At 35.4% G+C, this 21,884-nt stretch overlaps 5 protein-coding genes across 9 annotated transcripts; 2 read left to right on the top strand and 3 right to left on the bottom strand.

Annotated features, from left to right (window-relative positions):
- The first annotated feature begins 247 nt into the window (after positions 1-247).
- Positions 248-1,504, top strand: CYCP2;1 (cyclin p2;1). The gene is made up of 2 exons (XM_079085124.1): positions 248-713; positions 1,062-1,504. The coding sequence occupies exons 1-2, from the start codon at positions 313-315 to the stop codon at positions 1,354-1,356; spliced, it is 696 nt and encodes a 231-aa protein (XP_078941250.1). The 5' UTR covers positions 248-312; the 3' UTR covers positions 1,357-1,504.
- On the bottom strand, positions 1,301-4,663 carry APO1 (APO RNA-binding protein (DUF794)). Of its 3 annotated transcripts, none has more exons than XM_079085121.1 (4): positions 4,218-4,663; positions 2,922-3,140; positions 2,457-2,830; positions 1,301-2,371 (listed from the first exon to the last, which is right to left on the bottom strand). In XM_079085121.1, the coding sequence occupies exons 2-4, from the start codon at positions 3,087-3,089 to the stop codon at positions 1,546-1,548; spliced, it is 1,368 nt and encodes a 455-aa protein (XP_078941247.1). In that variant the 5' UTR covers positions 3,090-3,140; positions 4,218-4,663; the 3' UTR covers positions 1,301-1,545. The 3 variants fall into 3 exon arrangements, with proteins under 3 accessions (XP_078941247.1, XP_078941248.1, XP_078941249.1); XM_079085122.1 differs by having other exon boundaries at positions 2,922-3,120; XM_079085123.1 differs by having other exon boundaries at positions 2,922-3,105.
- A 1,238-nt stretch (positions 4,664-5,901) lies between these two features.
- Positions 5,902-8,411, top strand: LOC145166186 (peroxisome biogenesis protein 22-like). Its single transcript, XM_079085120.1, has 8 exons — positions 5,902-6,222; positions 6,575-6,787; positions 6,888-6,935; positions 7,068-7,124; positions 7,215-7,316; positions 7,441-7,506; positions 7,628-7,729; positions 7,997-8,411. Exons 1-8 carry the CDS (start codon positions 6,130-6,132, stop codon positions 8,099-8,101), a joined length of 786 nt encoding a protein of 261 aa, XP_078941246.1. The 5' UTR covers positions 5,902-6,129; the 3' UTR covers positions 8,102-8,411.
- A 143-nt stretch (positions 8,412-8,554) lies between these two features.
- LOC145166185 (Zinc finger C-x8-C-x5-C-x3-H type family protein) lies at positions 8,555-13,581 on the bottom strand. Of its 3 annotated transcripts, XM_079085119.1 has the most exons (12): positions 13,209-13,343; positions 11,958-12,692; positions 11,700-11,810; positions 11,550-11,580; positions 10,649-10,778; positions 10,515-10,571; positions 10,320-10,417; positions 10,158-10,229; positions 9,828-10,087; positions 9,578-9,750; positions 9,294-9,434; positions 8,555-8,869 (listed from the first exon to the last, which is right to left on the bottom strand). In XM_079085119.1, exons 2-12 carry the CDS (start codon positions 11,986-11,988, stop codon positions 8,783-8,785), a joined length of 1,191 nt encoding a protein of 396 aa, XP_078941245.1. In that variant the 5' UTR covers positions 11,989-12,692; positions 13,209-13,343; the 3' UTR covers positions 8,555-8,782. The 3 variants fall into 3 exon arrangements, with proteins under 3 accessions (XP_078941245.1, XP_078941243.1, XP_078941244.1); XM_079085117.1 differs by lacking the exon at positions 11,958-12,692 and having other exon boundaries at positions 13,209-13,581; XM_079085118.1 differs by having other exon boundaries at positions 11,700-12,692.
- Positions 13,582-20,316: 6,735 nt separating this feature from the next.
- On the bottom strand, positions 20,317-21,668 carry LOC145163832 (uncharacterized). Its single transcript, XM_079082581.1, has 4 exons — positions 21,525-21,668; positions 20,901-21,425; positions 20,756-20,780; positions 20,317-20,687 (listed from the first exon to the last, which is right to left on the bottom strand). Exons 1-4 carry the CDS (start codon positions 21,666-21,668, stop codon positions 20,317-20,319), a joined length of 1,065 nt encoding a protein of 354 aa, XP_078938707.1.
- Positions 21,669-21,884: the final 216 nt, after the last annotated feature.

Below are 21,884 nucleotides of genomic sequence, written 5' to 3'. Positions count from 1 at the left end.
TTGATTTTTTTTCTTCTCTAACATTTTATCATTCTACATACCCATTGGTCTTATTGTTGGAACTATAATCTAACAGACTCAAAATGTCAATTTTACCGTTTATGAATCCGTTATGTAACTTTGGAACCTGTTAAAGGAGAAAGAATCATAAGCAAAATATATTACGGCTCCAAATTCAACATGGATATAGTCCGGGGGGAATTAGTGTAAACTTTTCATGAGGCCAATAGGCATAGATAGACATGCATAGGACCAAAATTCCCATCCAATAAAATTCTCACCTTTCTCCCCAACCCCACAACTGCTTCATACATGTTAGCCATCGCCGTCACCGATGATGGCCAGAACCGGCTGCCGGAGCAGAGCGAACAGGATCCGGCGACCCCAAGAGTGTTGTCGATCTTATCTGTTGTTCTGGAAAGACTAGTGAACCGGAATGAGATATTGAGTTTAAGCAGCGGCGGCGGAGCACCTGCACGGCTGGGGAAAAACTTGGATGCGTTTCACGGCGTTAGACCGCCGGCAATCACGATAGCCAAGTATCTAGACCGGATATACAAGTACACAAACTGTAGCCCGGCTTGTTTCGTGGTGGGGTATGTTTATATAGACCGGTTGGTTCACAGACATCCCGGTTCGCTAGTGGTGCGGCTAAATGTTCATAGACTGCTTGTTACAAGTATTATGGTGGCTGCTAAGATTCTGGATGACGTGTATGTCCTCATTTCTCCCTCACTAATTTACACATTATTATTTTATTAAATATTTAATTTTATCAAATATATAAATGATATTTTTTTTAATTTTCTAAATATACATTTAAGTAATTATAAAAAACACATTCTTTCGGTTAACTTATGAGTTAGTTTTATAAAAATTATTTTTTATTTGTCAGTTTTTCATAACAACTAAGTTTCGGTATCAACAATATCAACTATCTTTTTCAGCATAAAACTTTAGTAGTGATTTTTTTTATTCATTTTTATTATTGTATTTTGTAATGATCTTTATACAAAAGCATGAGAATAAGATAACTAATTTGATTTAATGCATGAAAACAGACATTACAACAACGCATTTTATGCCCGAGTTGGGGGTGTGACGAATGCCGAGTTAAACAGGCTTGAAGTGGAGTTCCTTTTCATGTTAGATTTTGAGCTCACAGTCACCTCTCGTGTCTTTGAGAGTTATTGTCTTCATTTGGAAAGGGAAATGATACTATGGAATGGAACTACGACACTCAAGATTGAAAGAGGAATTCATACAACAAACACCATCGAAGACATTGCTGAAATTCCGATAGAAGAAGACATGGAAAGTTTCTCTTCAACTCTTTCAAACGGTGGCCTTACCTAAAAATTTAGATTTATATTTACATTTGTATCCCCGATAAATATTGTGAATGAGAATTACATATACATATATCCAAATTTGAGTTTTGTTGTATGGGATCTTTTGTAATGTTTTATATAAAGCTACAATCGAAACGAATTTACCACTTCAATTCTACACAAACAACAATAACACTTCAACTATTGTCATTTTTTAAGCAACTAACCGAGCCTCCTCGTTATCCGGAACCACAATATCGAGCCTCATCATCGGCCTGTACTTACGTGGGACCACCGCCCCCGCCTGCACACACATCTCAACCACCACCGGAGCCTTCCCATAAAACCGCTTCAACAAACTCTTCAATGGCGGGCCGTTCAAATCCCGAACATGCCACACGTAATTTGGCGGGAAAACCTCGTCCACCGTGGCATCCTGCCACCCGTGTTTCCCGTCTCTCCATTGATGCTTAAACTCCCCACAAAGCTTCGCGTTATGGCCCCACGGGCCCACATGGACCTCCGAGCAATACCCACACGCCTTCACACTGTATTTCCTCATAAGCTTCCCCACACCCCATCTCACTTTCTCATACGCGTTTAGTGTGGAATGTGCGATTCCGACCACGTCTGATTCCGCCGGACACGGGAATCGCTCGAGAGCACGGTGCGTGTCGAGTTCCAAAACCTCGGAATGCGGGGGTGTTTTGGGCGGTTCGATGATTCCACCGCGGTCGATTACTTTTTTGCCCAGCATTCGGATGGGTTGGGTTCTTCGGCGTGAAGGGTATTCTGGTAATTCGACACCGGCTTGGATGCAGAGCTCAACGATCGCCGGGATTCTATCATAGTCGAATCGTGTTTCGTGTTTGATTCGGGTTCCGTATGGATCGAATTGATGGTATGATTCGATAGGGAGAAGAATGTCATTTATTGACCCTTTTACCCATAAATGGAAGCTTCTTCTGTTTGCACTGTTTGGACCATGGCAAGTCTGAATTTCATGGCCTGTGGGACCCACGTGAACCTCCCCGCATTCGCTGCATAACAACAACTGTAAGTGGAATCAAATTTTGAAAGAGCTAAAAGATAAGAATGAATCGAAAGGTGTATGACAAGACAAACCTGCAAGCATGAACAGGAATGACATGGAGAAGCTGTGAAAGACCTTTGATCAAGATCTTCCAGGCATCAAGAACTTCATGAGCAACTGGAACAAGATCAGGAACAAGAAGCCCGTTCTTTGGGGGCTCAAGGGGCTTTTCTATTCCTTTTTCTGCAAGTTTTTTGTCAGCTCTTGAAGTTTCTAAGATCTTCTTTAGTGGAATTGGAAATGGTTTCTTCTTTTGCTTAGGTAATACCGGAGGAAGATCTGTATTTTGAGGGTGGGTGTGGGTTAACCGTTTCTTGTTTCTACGAGTATCACGAACAGGAGGAAAACAAGCAACAATGGAGGTTCTTGATTTTTTTCCCCAATGTAGTTTATGTGTGCACTGAAACTACACCAAACATGTTTTGTTCCACAAATAAGAGAATTGAAAATTCGAGATGAATATAGAAAACGTAAACTGATTGCCATGGTTAGGTTACCTGGTGGCATTTTTCAAAGAAGAGGGATGAAATTCTGTCATTAGTATGCAGGTTATGAGATTGATGACTCCAATTATATGCAATATGGTTCGGGATATGGTGTTTAGGTGTGGAAAATGATCCGAGTATAGTTGGGGATAGACCACCTAAGTGTAGAACAGGCTCCATGTTCTTCAATACTCCACTGTTGGAAGCTTCACTGTATTAGGAAGGAAGAAACTGGAAACTCTTCCATTAAGAAGAAGGTAATGATACATGATATACAAAGGAAAGCATCAACAATTACTGAGAAACTATAGATTTATGGTAAAAAAATCAAAGAAAAAAGCTAATTGGATTGAAAATTATAGCAAACACGGATACTTTTCGAAATTCTGAAAAAACAAGTTGCTAATTGAATTTAACATATCTACATTAATTTCCAAATAAGGAAATTACTAGGGTTCACAATGGTGATGAAAGTTCAGCTTATTGTTCTACTTTTTACCTAAATATATGGAAACAATGTGCTTAAATATTTTGAGATTAAGGAACAATACAGCGAATCACATAATCGCAAAAAGAATAAGCAATATCTTATGTTAAGAAAACGTTTATTAAAAATTACGAGTGTTTATGATTTTTTTTTTTTTTTTGGGAAAGAGAGTGTATGAGTTAGGGGCTGCTTGGTAGCATCTAAATGATTCATATCTGAATCATTGCAGAGACTCTGAAAAATATGCATCAGAATGAAAACATGTTGTTTGGTTAGACATTTGAATGACTATGCTAAATGATAAAAATGACCATTTTACCCTTCTGAACTATTTTCTTTTGAATTAAATGTTACTCTACATTAATCAAAAGCTTGACAGATTACATCATAGTTTCATACATTATTCAAAAGCTTGAAAAATTACATTAATCAAAAGCTTGACAGATTACAGTAGCTATTTCTTTGTTCAAACAAAGAATTTCATAAGCCAAAGTTAAATAGATAAAGTGGAAGCAGAAGCACTTGTTGAGCCAGGAATCACTATCACAAGAGGAAGCCTTCTGAACTATTTTCAGCAAAATTTCAAGCATTTCAACAACATACGAAGCAAAAATCGACTTTCAGCATAAGAACACCACAAAAATTGATTTTCAGCCTCTTTCAAAAAAAAAAATTGATTTTCAGCAAGTTTTCAACAGAATTTCACCCAAAAAAAATCAGATTTCAGCAAGGTTTCAACAAGATTTCATCAAGAAAATCATATCTCAGCAAGGAATCATAAAAAAACATTAAAAAAATACATGATTTATAGAATTTCTTACAGATTTCAGAAATCTGGAAAGAGTGGCGCTGTGCGACAACAGAGAGGGAGACGGAGACGGTCTTGTACTGTGTGCCGGTGATGTGCGTGGTCGGACAGGGAGACGACGTCGGAGGATGGAGGGCAGCGCTGAGTTTGGGCAAAGAAGAAAGAAATACGGCGGCGCTGGAGTCGGTCGGAGGTGGGAGGAGACCGGAGGGATGAGGAAGTGAAGGTGGGTGTGTGTTTGATGGAGGCGTGAGTACGAGGGCAAAGAGGGAAGGCTCGTCTCTTTTTTTATTACCGATTCAGAGCTGACTCGTATTATGAGGCATTACGGTGGCCGGTGGCAGGATGGGGATTTGGGGGGAGGAACTGCTAGAAGAACAGAAACGCGTCGCCGGGGGAAACTACGAGTTATGATTTTCAGGTCCGGAAAAAGAAGTCGGAAAATATCTAGTGTCTAGTGACAAGGAGGCCCTCACACTGTGCTTTATTTATATAAAGAAAACTCTTGTACTATATGGAATTGGCATATAGAGTCCTCACATTCTAAAATAATTTATTTAAGCCTCTTTTTCTTCTAAATAAAATAATTATGGTTGTTAATAACTCATATACTGTAAAATTCCAAGAATTAAAGTCAACCTTTTAGTTGAAAGTTGAAACAAATAAAAATAATAGTTTTATTATTATCCACTGTATTGATATCTATGCGTCTCTTAATCGCTCGTACGAACATAAACACTTGCTTATCGATGTCAAAAGACGACTACAATATTTTCCAAACTGTAAACTCGTGATCAAACAAAATCATCTTTGTTCGGAGCTTGTAGTCACATATCTTAAAAGATATTTCCTTCAAATTATTTTGTGAATCTATACACACATTCTTATATAAGACATAATGCATAAAGCATAGGTCCCCTTTCATAACTGTGATATGACTGATATCAAGACATCGCCCGCAGCACGTATCTTTCAAAAACACCTCAAGCACATATAGATTGTAGTTTGAAAAATATATTGCTACCAAATCTCAAATTACACTTCATAGTTAATGAAACATCATACAAACGGTCATGCAAAAGTAACATACTACGTAAAACAAAATCATGTGTTTCCATTTCGGACATGTTCCTCGGATTTGGAAATAGATTTCCATTTCAAATTCAAATTCATGTTGCGTCCTGGGAGAATCCGAAACACCGGAAAGATGTGTTGGGTACCACTTTTCGGATTTCCTTTAAACACGAGACCATATAAAACGAGTGAGTATCAATCGGATCAAATCCAGGTTCGAAACAATCCATTTTGGATTGAATGGTCATTTTTATAAACTGTAAAAAATTTAGTTGTTTTGTATAATCTCTCATAAATATATGGTAAAATTTGTGAACATTCATATATTTTATATAATAAACAATCAAAAATATATTTTTATTCGAAACTAGGTTATAACCCGTGGAAACCACGGTCGGTATATTTAAAAATTGTATATAGATAAAAAAAATAATAAATGTCAAAAAAAAACAAAGATATTATCGATTGTAAGTAATTATGAATTAATTTGTTAAACAAAATAAACATAATAATGTTATTAGGATATGATTTTGTATTTTCAAAATTTAAATTGAAACATAATAATAAAAATCATGGAAACATTGTAAAAAAAACTTAATTTATTAGAAGAGATGGAAGCGTTAACCATAGGTTCCAATTTTGACTCCCATTTCTTCCTTCCGATGTTCTATTGATATTCGTTCACATTATCCATCATACTTCTCACCAACGACTGCGTACCAAACTCATCGATCAAACCCCCTCCTTACCCTGGATCTCTCTCCGCAACGCTAAAAATCCCCATAACAGCTCACAATTTTCTTCTTCCGGGTGATAGCCCAAAGTAAAATTAAATTGTTATCCCTAGAGCCATGGCTGATTACTCAAAGCAAAATTTGTTACAGCTGATTAAGAGAATTGGGGTTTATCTATCCACCAAGGTTTCAAAAATCTTAAACATCCAGGTTCAAACATCTAATTCATTATTCTACCACCTTTCAGAAATTTATGAGTTGTTTCGACAGTCGATACTTTTGTTAAAATTGATCTGCAGCTGTTGTTGAGGTTATTTTCATTGAATAAATATATGTCTGTGAAGGTGGAAAACCTTAAAATTAGGGTATATCATAAGAGTAATGTCAGCTGTCCGCTGTCCTGGTTGTACTCTAGCCGTAAACTGCCGTACCTTTCAATTGGGAATATTAAATTGGTTGATGTTTCATTATCTGACAAAATCTCATGCTAAAATTACTTTCTTCTCCATTGTCATTGTTACAAATAATTGATCGTATTGATTAACAAGATCCCGGTGTTCAGGATGTGCGATCTTTTTGGGCTATAGCGGGACTTGCTGTTGCAGTAATTTTTACATGGAGGGCATTAAGGTCGCCTAATGGATCTCAAAGAAGACAACCTAAACGACAATCTCCCTCACATAACAATGAAAATTCGTTACCTTCTGGTGTTAGTTCATCTTCCCAAGATTCAAGAACACAGAATGCTACGGATGAGTTTTTTCAGCCTGCAAATGTAAATTGAAATCTCAACAGACATTCTTTACAAAAATCTTCTCATTCAACTGTGTATTGTTTGGCTTTTTACTTACAAATTGTTTGATTTATTGCTGCAGGCTACTTTGGGACAAATAGTCAGGCAAAGATTAAGTGATGGAAGGAAGGTATGTCAAATATCTAAAATACTCTTAAGTAAATACAAATAAACTAGTAATGATGATTAAATAAATGCATAATGCTATATAATTTTACTCATTTACATAATGGTTTTTGTTATATTGTTGATTTTGGTGCAGGTAACATGCAGGTTGCTTGGGGTTATACTGGAAGAAAACACTCCCGAAGAGCTTCAAGTATGTGACACTTTCATGTCATTGTCTTTTTTACACATTAAAATCTTGATAATGATTAACATAACAATAATTTTGATTTTGTTTCTATAGAATCAAGCAACAGTGAGATTATCTGTATTGGAAGTATTGTCAGAGATCACAAAGTATTCTGATCTTTATCTCATGGAAAGAGTTCTTGATGATGAAAGTGAAGTAAGTATTTCCCTTTTTGGGTATTATCCGATTACTATAATCTAAATATTAAGGTGTAGTTTAAGCAGATATTAATGCATTATAGAATAGTTGTTGATGAATTTAATATTTTTTGTGTGTGCAGAAAAGGGTTTTAACAGCATTGGAAAATGCTGGGGTATTTACAACCGGTGGCTTGGTGAAAGAAAAGGTAATGATTGTAAGACATTTATTGTTTATATGTTATAATTTGTGGATTGAGTTGATAAAAATGTCAACTTTATTGTGTATGTGTTAATAATTAATTGTGTGATGATATGTTGTAATGGCAGGTGTTATTTTGTAGTACAGAGAATGGACGAATGTCTTTTGTTCGACAGCTGGAGCCAGACTGGCATATAGACTCAAATCCAGAAATTACTTCTCAGTTAGCGGTAAATATGTTTACCTTATTAGTTAAATGTCTAGAATACCCTTCAATGATGACAATACTATTGCAAATCCAAGTCATATCATCAATTCTTTAGTCCATTAAGTCAAAAAGAAACAAGCCCTTTCTCTTTGAGGTTGAGGGTTCAAGTCTCTTCTGGGACATAAGTGGTAATAGGAACATATTAGATTTGTCGTTCCAAAAAAAAAAAAAAAAAACCTACATGTCCTTGTAACTAATGCATTTGCTGTTTTCCTTGAAATGTTGACAGAGGTTCATCAGACAGCAGGTTCACATTTCAACAAAAAGCGAACGAACTGCATCATCAAATGTCTTCAACTCTTCATCATTGGAACAGTTTTTTGGTGGTGTTTGACTTTTGGGAAGTAAAAAGAAGTCAATGTTAAGCAGAGCTCTTTCTACTTTCTTGTCTTGTTTGCATCATACTCATGCCTTATGAAGAGATTCAAAAGCTTGATGGTTGTGGATTAGATGTGGTGGTAGTTTATGTAAGACAGTGGTTCTTGATTACTTGTGTAGTTTTTATTAGACAAAGAAAAAGAATACACTAGCTAGTACTACAATGACCCTGTTTTTTCAGGCTTTTAGATTGTTTTGTAAGAAAGAACATGTGAATTACTATTGATGTGATTACACCACCTTAATAAGCTTTGCATGTTTTATGATATGGGGGCTATGTTTTTTTTTTTTCATTAAGTGTCTGTATGAGTAAATGATAAGACGTTTATAGAAAATAGATATGGTTTGGTAGCTTTGATCCCTAATTATATGATATATATTTAATTTTTAAACAAAAAACATACAAACATTCGAAAGCAGATGAGGTCAGAACTTGATAAATGAACTTGAATGAATAGACGACTAGACATAAAGTTTTACCACAATTCTAAACTGATTCCAGTGATCCAAGGCCTAAAGGTGCAATGCAAAACTTAAGTAGTATTTACAAAACTTTGGAACATCATATCATCAATCCTCATAATCATAATCACATGTTTCTTACAGTTACAAATGCATAAATAACTAAGAATAGTAGTCAAACAATATCCACATCCAGCATCTCATCGTCATCAACATCAACCACATCCACATTATTCTCATCATCATCTTTTCCCCCCTTGTACTGCAAAACCAAAATCCAAAATCCAAAATCCAAAATTAAATCTCACATGAAAGCCATCATGTTAAATCCCCACTATAATAACCTCCTACATCCAATCATGGTCTTGGCAAAACTGTTTTCATTATTTGTCAAATGTCTAAAATACCCTCTTCAATGATGGAGAATCTAATCTCTATATGAAAATGAATAAAGCAACTCATAATTTCTTATGAAGTTGGCAAATGGCAAGTACTACAGAGGATCTTTTTAAGTAAAATTATATAATTCAAAAATCTAAATGTTAAGCTGTTTTATTGGTACTTTGATGACTGATAGTCAAACACAAGACTTGTTCTAATTTGTGCATAAAGGTAATGTAGCAATTCTTAAGAAACAAATAGAAATCAAAAGCAAAATGAAGATAACTACTTAATACTTATCTGACCTGTTGTAAGTAAGCACTCTGTTTGTGTCCAATTGGAAGAGGAAGAGGAGGTGGAGGTGGAAGTGGAAGTGGCAACTCTCCCTCATTCTCTTCATCCACAAAAGTTGTTGCCATTCTAGTACTGGATTTTGCTTCCTTAAACTGCTCAATTCATTCAAAAATAAATACACATCTATCTAACAGCTAAATTTCATCTTTACAAGTTTCACGATTTTAATTGAATTATAAATTAATCATATAATACAAATAACTAGAAGATATTTTTTTTAAGTAGGAAAAGGCACCTTATTATCTCCCAAGGGAAAGCTGGTGAATGTGTTCTTTCTTCGTGTAGGCTTGTCATAGTTATTAACAAAAGGCCTAACATTCCTTATTTCATCGTTTTTCTTTTGACCAAGATGTGGGTCTGGGTCCCATCTACTTTCAAATCTCATATTTCTACCACCAACCCATTCTCCTGTTAGTTAAACAAATCAGTTTCTTAACTCTGTTTCAAACAGAAGACAAATTCATAAATCATAAATGTTATGTTACCTTGTTTTGATTTTTCATCAGCATCTACCATGTGAACCCTCATCCTTTTCTTGCTAGGGGAATGGGAATGGGAATGGAAATCCTTCACTAACATCTCATCCTTTCTTGGTGGACCCTTAGTATCATATTTGGGGCTCATTAAGACATTTCCCAAAGTCTCTTCATCACTTAATATATTAATGCTAATATCCTCTTCATTAGCAGCAGCTCTAGCATCAAAACCAAGTTGATCCCCAAGTCTTTCCAGACGAGCTTGTGATCTATATACATATTCCAATATCTGTTAAAAAACAGTTAAGGAAATACAAGAAAATGGAAACAGTTCCTTGCCTCTTCAGTTCATCTTGTATCTTTGAGTGGCGATGATTTGCCTTAACAAATTTCCTAATTTTGGAGGAAATACTGAAATATAAAAAAATAGAATTTGTAAAAAACAAAAAAGTGTGTAACTGAAAAAGTTCAAGTTAAGATTGGCTATGATCTATGACATACCTTCTGCATTCCTCTTTCTCTATGGACAATTGCATATCGAGCTCTTTAATTTTGGAATTTAAACTATCTTCTTCTTGGATCCTTTCTTCCAAATAGATCTAAGCACCATTATGTTGATGAGAAAAATATACAATTAACACTTGAGAAAAAAGGAAAAATAATTAAATAAAATAAATAGTAATCCCATTAACTCACCTGCAGTTGCTCCTTGTGATCTTCTAGCATATCTATTTCAGATTGCACATGCTTCAACTAGAAGGAAACACAGATAAGTAAGCACCTGAAAGGTTTGACCTTTATAGTCAAACTAAAAAGACTGGTAATTAAACCTGATCATCCTTAATTTCTGAAGATGAGGCTTTTGTTTCTCTGCCTTGCTCACCCCCATCTGATAAATTAAAGCTTCCGGAATATTCACTTTCACCATCAAAGTGATGTCTCTTCCTATGACTCCATTCACTGGAATACACATATGAAATAAAGTATTAAGGTTATAAAGACCAACTATAAGTATCCTTTGCACTTAAGAACATAAAACATAAGCACTGACAATCACATTTCAAGTTAAGTGGATAATTTGACATGTTTATATGTAATATGCCCAAGTCTGTAAGTTCAAATATAACCTTAATCATGGTTTAAAATCCAGAATTACAAATGACAAGCATTAAAAAAAGCAAGGTAAGAAGGAAAGACAATGTACTTTGTTAAGGAGCTTAAATAATAAGCCTTAAAATCTGGAATGTAATTGTTGAAAGTTTAAGGTGTCAAAAGAGAAAATGTGTAACATTTACAGTTACACTAAGCAAGCAAGCAATTGGTATTCAAGCATGAAACCTTAACTAATCACTAAGCATAAAGCTTGCATATTCATGTATGCATCTCAGGATCTTGAAAGTAAATAAAGACCGGTAACAGCTTTTGATGAACTATAGGTTACCGGGTTCTGCAAATCTACTTTAAAAGCTTTCAAAGTTATTTATGTATTTGAACCATGATGTAATAGAAATATTGTATGAAATGAAAAAATAAAAAAATAAATCCGTGGACAAAAGATGTAAAAGATAAGCATGCAAAAGCACCCAAAAGTGAAAAAGGGGTATCACAATAACCCAAGAAACATATTAGCCTACTCAAATATTCAGGTAACTTCAGAACAAAAAACAATTAAAAAGAGAAGTGAGAAAGGGGCAAAAACAAAGAGAGAGATATATAACTTCAGAAACACACCTCTTTTTCCCAAATCTTGGAGAACTATGTCCTGCAACATAACAAAAGAAGTTTCAAAAATAAAGAAATTGTACAAACAAAATAAGAAGTGAGGATTTTAAGTGAGAATATTGAAGAAGTTTGGCTATAAGTATAGAGGTAGGTTCTAACCTTGAGATGGGAGTCTGTCTCTTGCATCTTTGTCAAGAGAGTTTCTCCAAGGTGGGGAGCGATGTCTGCCAAGCTTATCTCTTAAATCAGCACCTCTATAGTCCTGCCTCCCTGCAAAACATGAAAAGAATATTTCCAGTAGGTTGAAGATGAGTTCAAATAAGATAATCACAAGGGCCATAGCCAACAACAAAGATACACCTTACCATTAGATGGAACCACATCTTAATAGAATAATGATAAGTTATGGTGCCTAACCTTCAATCGACTTCCAAAGGGGCCAGTCCATAGAAACTACACCTCTCAAATAAAACGGAAAGAAGTGGATATGTAATATATCCTAATTTTGAGGTATAATATTGAGAATACTTTCACATGTCGTGGAACGGATAAGAAGATGATATGTTTTCTCTTCTTGAACAATATGAATATAACATTACAATATGTCTGATATTCTCCTTGGCTGTATGATATTTCATGAAGTGAAGGAGTCAAGAAGAGAAAATAGCAGACTCCATCCGCATGAATGTGAGAACTTAACAGAAAAGTGTTTGAATGTATGAAAAAATCCATCTGATGACGTGCAAGTTATGGAAGATAGAATGAATGCCCATGAAGATGAAGTTCCCGAGAATAATACCATAAGCAACAATAAGAAAAACCAACCAGCACAATCCCCTCTGATGAGAACATAATATGCCTGTCGGATGATGTCTTGATAATTGATAATGGGATAAGAAACTGCTGATACAGTTATGAGTCCCAACTGAAAAACTTGATGACATATCTCCAGTCAATCAAAGATAAGTTGGAAGTTTGCTCTTATACATATACTCATAAAAGCATTATCTGCTGCAACCTGTTGACTTAAGCTAGATTTAAGAGAAGTTGAAACTGCAGCCTAAAGAGCTCAAAGAGAGTTGTAGAAGCTCTAAGATATATCAAGGATCAAATGGCCACTTGGGAAACAACCAAAATGCAAGCATGGGCCTACTGGAGTAGGTCAGATATTAAACGGAAATGCAAATAGTTAGATCATTAGATGCAAAAACCATTCAAAAAATCAATGTATGAACTTTAACAAATGATCATAACTGGGAAGCATACAGGAACTGGTAGTTCCATGAACCTTCTTTACCCCATCCAATTAAATTTAATATACAACGATTGATAAATCACAATGGCAGCAATAGTATCCACTATTAGAGTACCATTGCAAATTTGCAATCAACCAATTTAATCGTTTATTGAACATTTCTCTCATATATGTTATTCTATCATTATCTCAGCATGGTACCTAAATTTGAGAAAGGGACAGAGGGTATGCTAGCGCTAATCAACTATGGTCTGTGGTCTAAGAGAAACAAACACATATATAGTGGTCATCGTTACCCTAGTGGCCTCCTGCAACATTTAATGACTCAGATCCTGATATCACTCTCTAACCGTATGCTAGCCCTAATAGAAGCATAACTGGTGTTAATGATAAATTAAAGCGAAAATGCGTACCATTGAAGGAGGACGAAGAAGTATTGTAGCGACGGAGCTCGGCATCGCCATGGGCAAAGGAGCAGCTCTGACGATGGCATTGACCCTTTCTATACAGTACGCATATCCTCGTTTTGAACAGCTTCTGTCCCACCATGATCGATTCGATTCCAGAACTAAATAGATACAGAGATATTAAGAGATTTATGCTTATCAATCTCGGTCCGTTGACGCTATGAATGTCATACAGAGCAAAAGGAAAAGATGAACTGCTGCGAATGGAAACTCGAAAAAGTCCTAATGCTCATCAGTGACTCCGACCTCAAAATCCAAAAGGAACACCCCCGCAGAGACTAGGGTTGTAAATTGTTGTGATATCAAATATCAATTTTGCAGATTTATCTATCTGAAAAAACGTATTTTCATCAATTTAATAAAATATATTTAGGGGTTAAAGAATACGCGGATGTTATGTAGTTAATATTGTATATTGAACCTTTGAAACTAGACAAAATGACAAAAATAGCCAACGATATTAATCATTTTGTGGAAAATAGCCAAAAAAATTTGAAATTGCAAAAATGACCACAAAAATCGCAGATGGGAATGGTCCATCTGCGATTTGCACATTCCATCTGCGAATGTACAAGTGTGCTTTAGCCACTTGTACATTCGCAGGTGTGTATTTTTTATTATTATTTTTTTTTCTATATATATATATAGGGCAGGAGCAGGCTTAAATCGCAGATGGACACAGTTCATCTGCGATTTCCTCTGTATTTCATCTGTGATTTTATGAAAAAAAAATTAATTTTTTTTTATTTTGACTATGAAATCAATTGGTTTGACTACGAAATAACCTTACTATATATAAACTTTTGTAGAAAATTATCAGTTTAGTTGTTATTTGTTTAGGAGGAAATTTCTCTAAAATCTCTCTAAAAAAATGATTGAATATTTGGTTTGTCTTGTAACCGGTGGGAGATGGCAAGTTATTGAAACAAATCTGGAATACGTATGTCCACAGGGAGGTATTTCTGAATTCGCTTTGATATTTTATGAGTATATTAGTTATAGTGATTTTGTATCTTTGGTGAGAAGCAAAATTGGTTTGTTAGACAAATATAGAATTAGTCTTCGTTTCCATCATCCTGAATTGAATTATTATATAGCTATAGTTGAAGACATGGATGTTAGAATGTTGATAAATGTAATCAAATGTAGTGGAAGAAGGGCTGTCAAAGTGTTTGTGGTGGTTGATGAAGGAGATAAGGTTAATGAGGCTGGTCACAGTGGAAATCAGTCGGTTGGTAATTTATGCAGCTATAAAGGGAGCAACGATCCAATAGGTACTTTCAATACTCCTAGCATACATCAGTTTCACAGTCTTGCTGAAAATGTTAATGTTAGTTATTCACCTATTCACTATGTGGATCCTGAGAATTACAAGTATGTTGGTGATGATGATGTTGGTACATATCTTAATGATGTGGGTGGTCGTTGTGATGATGTTCCCGAACAAGAAGTGAAAGTTATGAATAGGCGTGTAGTAGATAAAAGTAAAAAGAAAAAATATATGAGTCAAAAAAATGAAAAAAAGCATGTTTACGGGGATTATGTTGATGTTGTTGATGTACGTTTAGATATAACCGACTTAAAAAGCAATTCAGATAGAGATGAGTTGGGTGATGAAGTTAAAGTTAAGTTTCCCGATAACCTTTTTTACGGTATGCCCCCTGTACCAGCATGCCCAGTTGATATTAATGAAGATATCCCAACACAGATGGTAGACATCAATCTTCAAAAGATTGAATGTGAGAGTATATTTAAGAACAAAGAACTTTTAAAGCGGTGTATTGGTAAAAAATGACTTCGAGAAGGTTTTCAGACAAGGACAAGTAGATCCACCAAATCAAGGTATGAGGTTGTGTGTGTTTCGAAAAATTGTTCTTGGTTACTAAGAGCAAAATAAATTAAAAATTCAGATGGACTTTTCCAAGTGAATAAATTTGTTGATGTACACACATGTTCTTCAACAATTTTGCAACCTAATCATCGACAAGCAAACAAATATGTTTTGGGTGAATATCTTGCTGATGTTTTGGCTGAAGATTATAGTAGAGTTTATTGGGGAAAAGATATTATTAATGATATGAATGCTCAATTGTATATCAATATCTCATACCATCAGGCATGGCGTGCGAAACAATATGCATTGTTGTTGTTAAGGGGTACGAAAGAGGATTTTTTTACCAAACTTCCGGCTTATTGTCACAATTTGGTCAAACATAATCCGGGTACGGTGACACATATTAAAACAGATGGTGATGATCGCTTTGAGTTTTTGTACGTCGCACTTGGTTGCTCGGTTAGTATTTTAATATATTATTAGTTTTTTCATTTTTATTTTGGTGTATTTGAATAGATATACAATGTATTGTAGGTACGCGCTTTTGTCAAATTTTATAAACCGACCCTTGTAGTAGATGGAGCCCACCTAAAGGGCGAGTTCAAAGGTACCATGTTACTTGCAGTTACTAAGGACGGACAAAACCAAATATTACCGGTTGCATATGGTATATGCAAAAATGAGTGTACAGATTCTTGGACATGGTTTTTTCAAAAACTACGTGATTGCATAGGCAATATGCAGGAGCTTACAATTATATCCGATAGGTCTCCATCTATAGCAACATCCGTTGCCAACATTTTTCCTCACGCTCATCACGGAATATGTGGTGTCCATTTGTATTTCAACGTAGTATCTAGATTCGGGAAGAGTAACACAGTTAAAGGAATTTTTTGGGAGGCTTGTAGGGCGTACACAGTTGATGCTTTTGACGCTGCCATGGATGTTTTGAAAAAGACAAAAGAACCAGTATGGGAGTACTTAAAAAGTATAAATCCATAAACTTGGTCAAGGGCACATTTTAGAGGGAACCGATGCAATCTTATGTCGTCTAACAGTGTCGAGTCTATAAATGCATTATCTAGACACGCACGTAAGGTGCCGATACTTATGTTGATCGATTTTTTCGTGCAACAATGCAACAGTGGTTGTTTCAAAGACGTAACTTTGCAGGTTATTGATCTTAAATTCTTCATATTAATGTTTTATTAATTTAATGTTATTGATCTTAACTTCTTCATATTGCCTGTTTTTTTAGCGGAAGCAACAACAACACTCACCCCTTGGGCCGATGAAATTGTAAAAGAAAACAAAAAAAGTTTTAGTAAGTGGGATGTTAGCATGATCTCAAATAGGAAATGCGAGGTCAAAAAGGAGGCACAAAACGTGATTGTTTATTTCCAACATATGACATGTACATGTAGGCATTGGCAACTTGATAGGATACCTTGTGGTCATGTCATAAGATGTTTAACAGTGAACAATTACCAAGACTGCTCGAGGTATGCGTTAAATGCTTACTTCACCGAAACACTGAGGAAAACATATGAGGAATCAATAAACCCTTTGCCAAAGCCATCCAAATGGGATATCCTCGATGATTTGATGATTGTTAAGCCACCTATAATGGATAAACGTCAGCCAGGCAGGCCAAGAAACACAGACCGCATTCCATCCCAAGGCGAGGGTCCAATTAGAAAAGAGTGTTCTACATGTGGTCAACTAGGACACACGAGAAACAACTGTACTGGAAGGGCGTCCGGTAGTGGAGTACGTCGCACAATTTCTACTGCAGAAATGTCATTTAATATTGGTGGTTCAGCGAGTTGCTCACAAACCTATGACGCTGATTTTGATATAAAACAACCTTGAAATGAAGAGTTGTTAACTTATTATGTATTGTAATTTTTTTATTAAATCTTACAAGACATTGCTATGCTTTCATATTTTAGTTTAGTTTATATTATAAAATTTAGTTTGCAGATTATAACAATTACAAGATGTTATTTAAAAAAAAAAAAAAAAACGATCCTTTTGCAACCAAAGGTGTATCATGCTAATATTACAACAATTTTGTAACTAATTTTTAAACTCAGGGAACTGCAATGGGTACTTCTCTTTCTCGATTGTTATATAGTCATCCCTAATTCTCATTTTGTCTTCCAAACGATCTTTTTGCACCATAATGTGTATCAACTGCTCGTCCTTCTCAGCAAGCCATTTTTCAGTCGTTTTGATTGCCTTCTTAGTCTTTTTTATCCATTCTTCATGCTCTTTGATTTTGTTTTTATTGAGGTCTATCCATTCTTGAGCTTGTTTGCATTCCGATGCAATATCATTACCACGTTGAGTGGGAAGTCGGGATGACTCTTTGTCCTCTTCTTGTTATTCTTCAGCCTTCTTCAATTCTTCAAAATTTTCATCTGACATATATGGCCCGGCTGAAGAGGGTGTAAAAAAAGGGTCGACTGAATCACAGTAGTAACAATCTACTTCGTTGCATGAGCAAACTTCGAATTTGTGTGAGGAACTCATAATAAAGTCGACATTATAATAAACTGGTGCTATAAGTGGTATTTATACATACTAGTCTAAATGCTACCATTTCATAGTCTGAGTTCTAATTCATAGTCCAACTTTGAAATGACTAGACATTAATGACAAGTCACTGCAGTAACCTGCAAATCGTAGTCAAACTTTGAAAAGTGACAATACGTAAATGACTGTTTGACATGATAAGTCACTGCAGTAACCTGCAATTCGTAGTCAAACTCTTAAGTGACAAGACATAATTGACTGTTTGACATGATAAGTCACTGCAGTAACCTGCAATTCGTAGTCCAAATGCAACCAATTCGTAGTCAAAGTTGTAATTCATAGTCCTGTATTTATTAACATAAATAGATGTTTAAGATCTAAAAACCAAACACCCAAATCACCTAAAGGAAACCAACTCCCATATTTAGAAATGTCGTCGAATGCAGCAAGTTCTTCGAATGAAGTACCTTGTTCCAATTCTGAACGGCCATGGACGACAAACGAGGTGTTGGTTCTAACACGATGTTGGCTAAGTGTTAAGGATGGTGTATCGTTACTTGCTCCCCCGCATTGCCTAGTAGGTGATGAATGGACTCGCATAACAGCTTTGTTCAACCATGAGATGGGAGAAGAACAACAACGACAACAATCAGATGTTGTTACTAAATGGAAGGATGTAAAGGAAGAAGTGACATGGTTCAATCGAGCGTGTAATTATGCGAAAAGTACCAAACTTCGTTGTCGGGACGAAGAAGAGTTCTTGGAAGTTGTTACAGATTTTTACATCTGTGAGCGTGACGGCAGAGACTTCGAATATGAGGAAGTTTGGAAGGTTGTTAAAAATAATCAGTATTTCATGTAGACCGCTCTATTTTCCGTTAATAATAACCCATGGACTTGGCTTTTATTTTAATGCTTTGTTTGTAGTAATGTCCTAAGTTTAATGTTTCATGTTATAGTTGTTAATTTAATAGTTTAAGTTTAAATCGTTGTTTTCATGTAATTGTTGTAATGTTTGTAATGGTTCATGGAATTGTTGTTAGTAATGTATTCTAATGTATTGTGAAAACTAATGCAATGAGCATTTGTTAATTAAAATTAAACATAGGAGATGCATCCAAAACATACGTAATACATGAAAATAACCTAGTACTCACCTAATAAATTGAAATAGATTTTAAATAAACGGGATATTTCAAAGTATTCCAAGGGGCTTCAAACTGGAATTCCGACCCTTCACTTAATGACTTGTATTCCTCCTTAGCAGCTTCCAAGATGACCTCCTTAGTAGCATTTAAACGGGTGTCGTCAATTTTGGTATAAAGATCGTTGAATAATAGAACTTCCGTTTTCATTTCATACCATCTTGCTAAGATGTCTAGTTCGCTACGATCGTTTGTTGTAGTCATTCGGTTTTCAGCGTTGAAAATATTGGTTAAACGAGTCCAAAACATTGGATCGTTCAACTTGCTGGTCTCGTACACATGAATATATGCACGTGTAAGAACCAAGAACTCGTCATTGCTCCATGGTATAGAACTCATTTTTATTGAAACAAAGAGAGTAAAATGTCAAAAATAATATATGAATAGCTGTAACATCGTTTAGTAAACTATTTATTTAACTTAATGTCAATTTATAGTAGTTTATACACAATATCGCAATCCAATCTTCTAATTTGTCTGCAATTCATAGTCCAACTTAACTGACGAACGCAGTGTACTAACTGAGAACACAACAGATCACTGTTCGAGTTGACAAGTCATTCCATCGAATGACAACACAATACACTGCTACTTGAGTTGACAAACCATTGCACCGGGAAAATAAAGAGTCGCTATAAATAGTTGTTAATATCCATTTTAATTGTATCGCATTACATTTCCCCTTGCAAGTATGGACTCACCTGTACCACATATATGGAGCAACGAAGAGGAGGTCGCTTTGGTTCAAGCTTGGATTGTAACTGTAGAGGAGGATTTTCCACCGGGTCCGCCACAAGTTCGCGCTGGATCATTTTGGTCTCGTGTCTGTCATTTGTTTCACCATTTAATGGGGCGTACTCAATATCGAAGAAGAAGAGATGTCAAAGCGAAGTTTCTGGATTTGAAAATAAAGGTGAAGCAATTTCAACGTATTTATAACGAGTTGGATAATGAACATGCAAATACGGATGAAGACATTCTGCGACAGGTGGCTTTGGAACTATACCGTTTTGAATATGATGGTAGCGAGTTTACCCACTCAGATGCATGGAATCTTTTAAAGAATGTCCCTCATTTTTAATATGCATGTTGGTTAAGTTAAATGTATTTCGTTAGTTAAGTTGCTTGTTGTTGTACGTGTGTTTTGTGACTAGTTAATAAATGTCCCTTACTTTTAATGTTTGTTGTTTCCTCAATCGCAATTAAAAAAGAATTAACAAAACAGGTACATAAATAACTAATACATAATACGACATAAAATGCAAAAGGGGTACATGAATAATTAATACATAATACGACATAAAATGCAAACGGGGTACATGAATAAGTAATACATAATACGACATAAAATGCAAACGGGGTACATGAATAACTAATACATAATACGACATATTAAATGAAAACGGGGTACATGAATAACTAATACATAATACGACATATTAAAAATGCATACGGGGTACATAAATAACTACATCTTTTAGGGAGGTAACAGGACCACCGTTTTATTTGGTATTTCCCAGTGCACATGTGATGGTATAGAATTCACAAACTCAGATCCAAATGCAAGTAGATACACGAAAGCAGTGAACTTGTAATCAACCATTTCGTGAATGGCTTCAGACGTACGGATTCTTAGAGATGCTATAGCGTGGCCACATGGTATACTGCTTTTTTTCCATTTCCCACAACTACATACCCTACGTTCAAGTTGTACTTTGCTGGTGGCAAAATTGTCATCGACTTCAAATGTATCCCCATACAAACGTCTTGCCATCCAATTATAAGACTTGTTGACACGTTTTTGAACCTTACTCTCAACATAAGGGGTCAACCCACCAGACAACCTCCCTGGAAAATTTGATAATTTTAGAAAAATAATAACACAAGAAAAAACTAAATATAACAATCTCCCTTACCCGCCACTTCAGCCCGTTCAGCATACTTTGATTATATCGACGTATTGATTAACTCAATTATCGTTGTTATAGGAAACTCGCGTGTGGACGTGGATATAATTTGCAACATTTTAGGGACATCAATCGATTTAACATTGTAACGTACTTTTGGGAAAAATGCTCGTGTCCATTTTGAAATTGCTATATCGTCAAGCCAGAAAATTGGACTCCTAAGCAAGTTGCAAAAAGGTGGTTTCCTACATGCACTTTGCAACCTTTCCAGACACAAGTAAAAATCATGAACACTATATGCATTGCATGACTTCCAAAACAACGATTCGACTTCTGTATCGTTATGTCCGACAGACTCACGTATTTTTCGAGCTATATCTTTAGGAAAATATCCATGATACGAATCTGGGTAGGCACTCTGAACACCAAAGTCTATTTTATCACATAGGTTGCTTATGAAACCAACCTCTGTATCCTCACCTAAACACTCTTTTAACCTCATCATGAACCATCTCCATGATTCTTCACACTCTAAGGTTCCCAAACCAATTGCTAAGAGTAGGGGTTCATGATTTCCATCCAAAGCCACTGCGAAGTACATTGTTGTCAGATAGCTCCCAAGAAGGGGTAAATAACCCACATATATTAACGGTATCATGCACCTAAGGAAGGTACGAATCTGCATAAAAAAACAAACATAAATTAGTGATAAGTAAAGAGTACACGAGATACATTACCAAGAAATATTAATTAAGTCAATAAAACAAATATGTTATACCACGCAACCTAAAGCCACAAAACAGAATTGAAAGCGGTTGGTATCCGTTTTCTTGATGGCTGTGAAGGTATTAGGATTTGTTCTTTGTAGATTATGCAAGAATATTGGTAGCTGAGAAAAGCTTCTTTCGGTGTAAGTACTCATTTTCACAAACAATGAAAGTGTATTATAATCATCACACAAATACAATTTTAATTATATACAAATTGGTGTTTCTCTATAATTCATATTTCATAGTTCAACTTTTTAATTTCATAGTCAAACCAGTTCATTTCATAGTCAAACATCACTGACCGACAAGACAAGACAATGTACTTGTATGCAGTTCATAGTTCAACTTTTTTAATTCATAGTCAAACC

Source organism: Lactuca virosa, chromosome 3 (genome assembly GCF_052849685.1).
Source record: "Lactuca virosa cultivar CGN04683 chromosome 3, Lactuca_virosa_CGN04683_v6, whole genome shotgun sequence".
Lineage (NCBI taxonomy): Eukaryota > Viridiplantae > Streptophyta > Magnoliopsida > Asterales > Asteraceae > Lactuca > Lactuca virosa.
This window is presented reverse-complemented; position numbering and strand designations above follow the sequence as displayed.

Excerpts from the sequence above, each read along its gene's own strand:
- APO1 (XM_079085121.1), bottom strand. The coding sequence starts at position 3,089 with ATGGAGCCTGTTCTACACTTAGGTGGTCTATCCCCAACTATACTCGGA. Across the intron at positions 2,831-2,921 it reads TCTTTGAAAAATGCCACCAG|TTTCAGTGCACACATAAACT; the intron begins GTAACCTAACCA and ends TGTTTGGTGTAG. Across the intron at positions 2,372-2,456 it reads ATTCCTGTTCATGCTTGCAG|CGAATGCGGGGAGGTTCACG; the intron begins GTTTGTCTTGTC and ends GTTGTTATGCAG.
- LOC145166186 (XM_079085120.1), top strand. The coding sequence starts at position 6,130 with ATGGCTGATTACTCAAAGCAAAATTTGTTACAGCTGATTAAGAGAATT. Across the intron at positions 7,317-7,440 it reads TTCTTGATGATGAAAGTGAA|AAAAGGGTTTTAACAGCATT; the intron begins GTAAGTATTTCC and ends TTGTGTGTGCAG. Across the intron at positions 7,507-7,627 it reads GTGGCTTGGTGAAAGAAAAG|GTGTTATTTTGTAGTACAGA; the intron begins GTAATGATTGTA and ends TTGTAATGGCAG.
- LOC145166185 (XM_079085117.1), bottom strand. The coding sequence starts at position 13,344 with ATGGTGGGACAGAAGCTGTTCAAAACGAGGATATGCGTACTGTATAGA. Across the intron at positions 9,435-9,577 it reads TTCCCTTGGGAGATAATAAG|TTTAAGGAAGCAAAATCCAG; the intron begins GTGCCTTTTCCT and ends TGAATTGAGCAG. Across the intron at positions 8,870-9,293 it reads AGAGTGCTTACTTACAACAG|TACAAGGGGGGAAAAGATGA; the intron begins GTCAGATAAGTA and ends TTGGTTTTGCAG.
- LOC145163832 (XM_079082581.1), bottom strand. The coding sequence starts at position 21,668 with ATGAGTACTTACACCGAAAGAAGCTTTTCTCAGCTACCAATATTCTTG. Across the intron at positions 21,426-21,524 it reads TTGTGGCTTTAGGTTGCGTG|ATTCGTACCTTCCTTAGGTG; the intron begins GTATAACATATT and ends TTTTTTATGCAG. Across the intron at positions 20,781-20,900 it reads CACGAGCATTTTTCCCAAAA|TATGCTGAACGGGCTGAAGT; the intron begins GTACGTTACAAT and ends ATATAATCAAAG.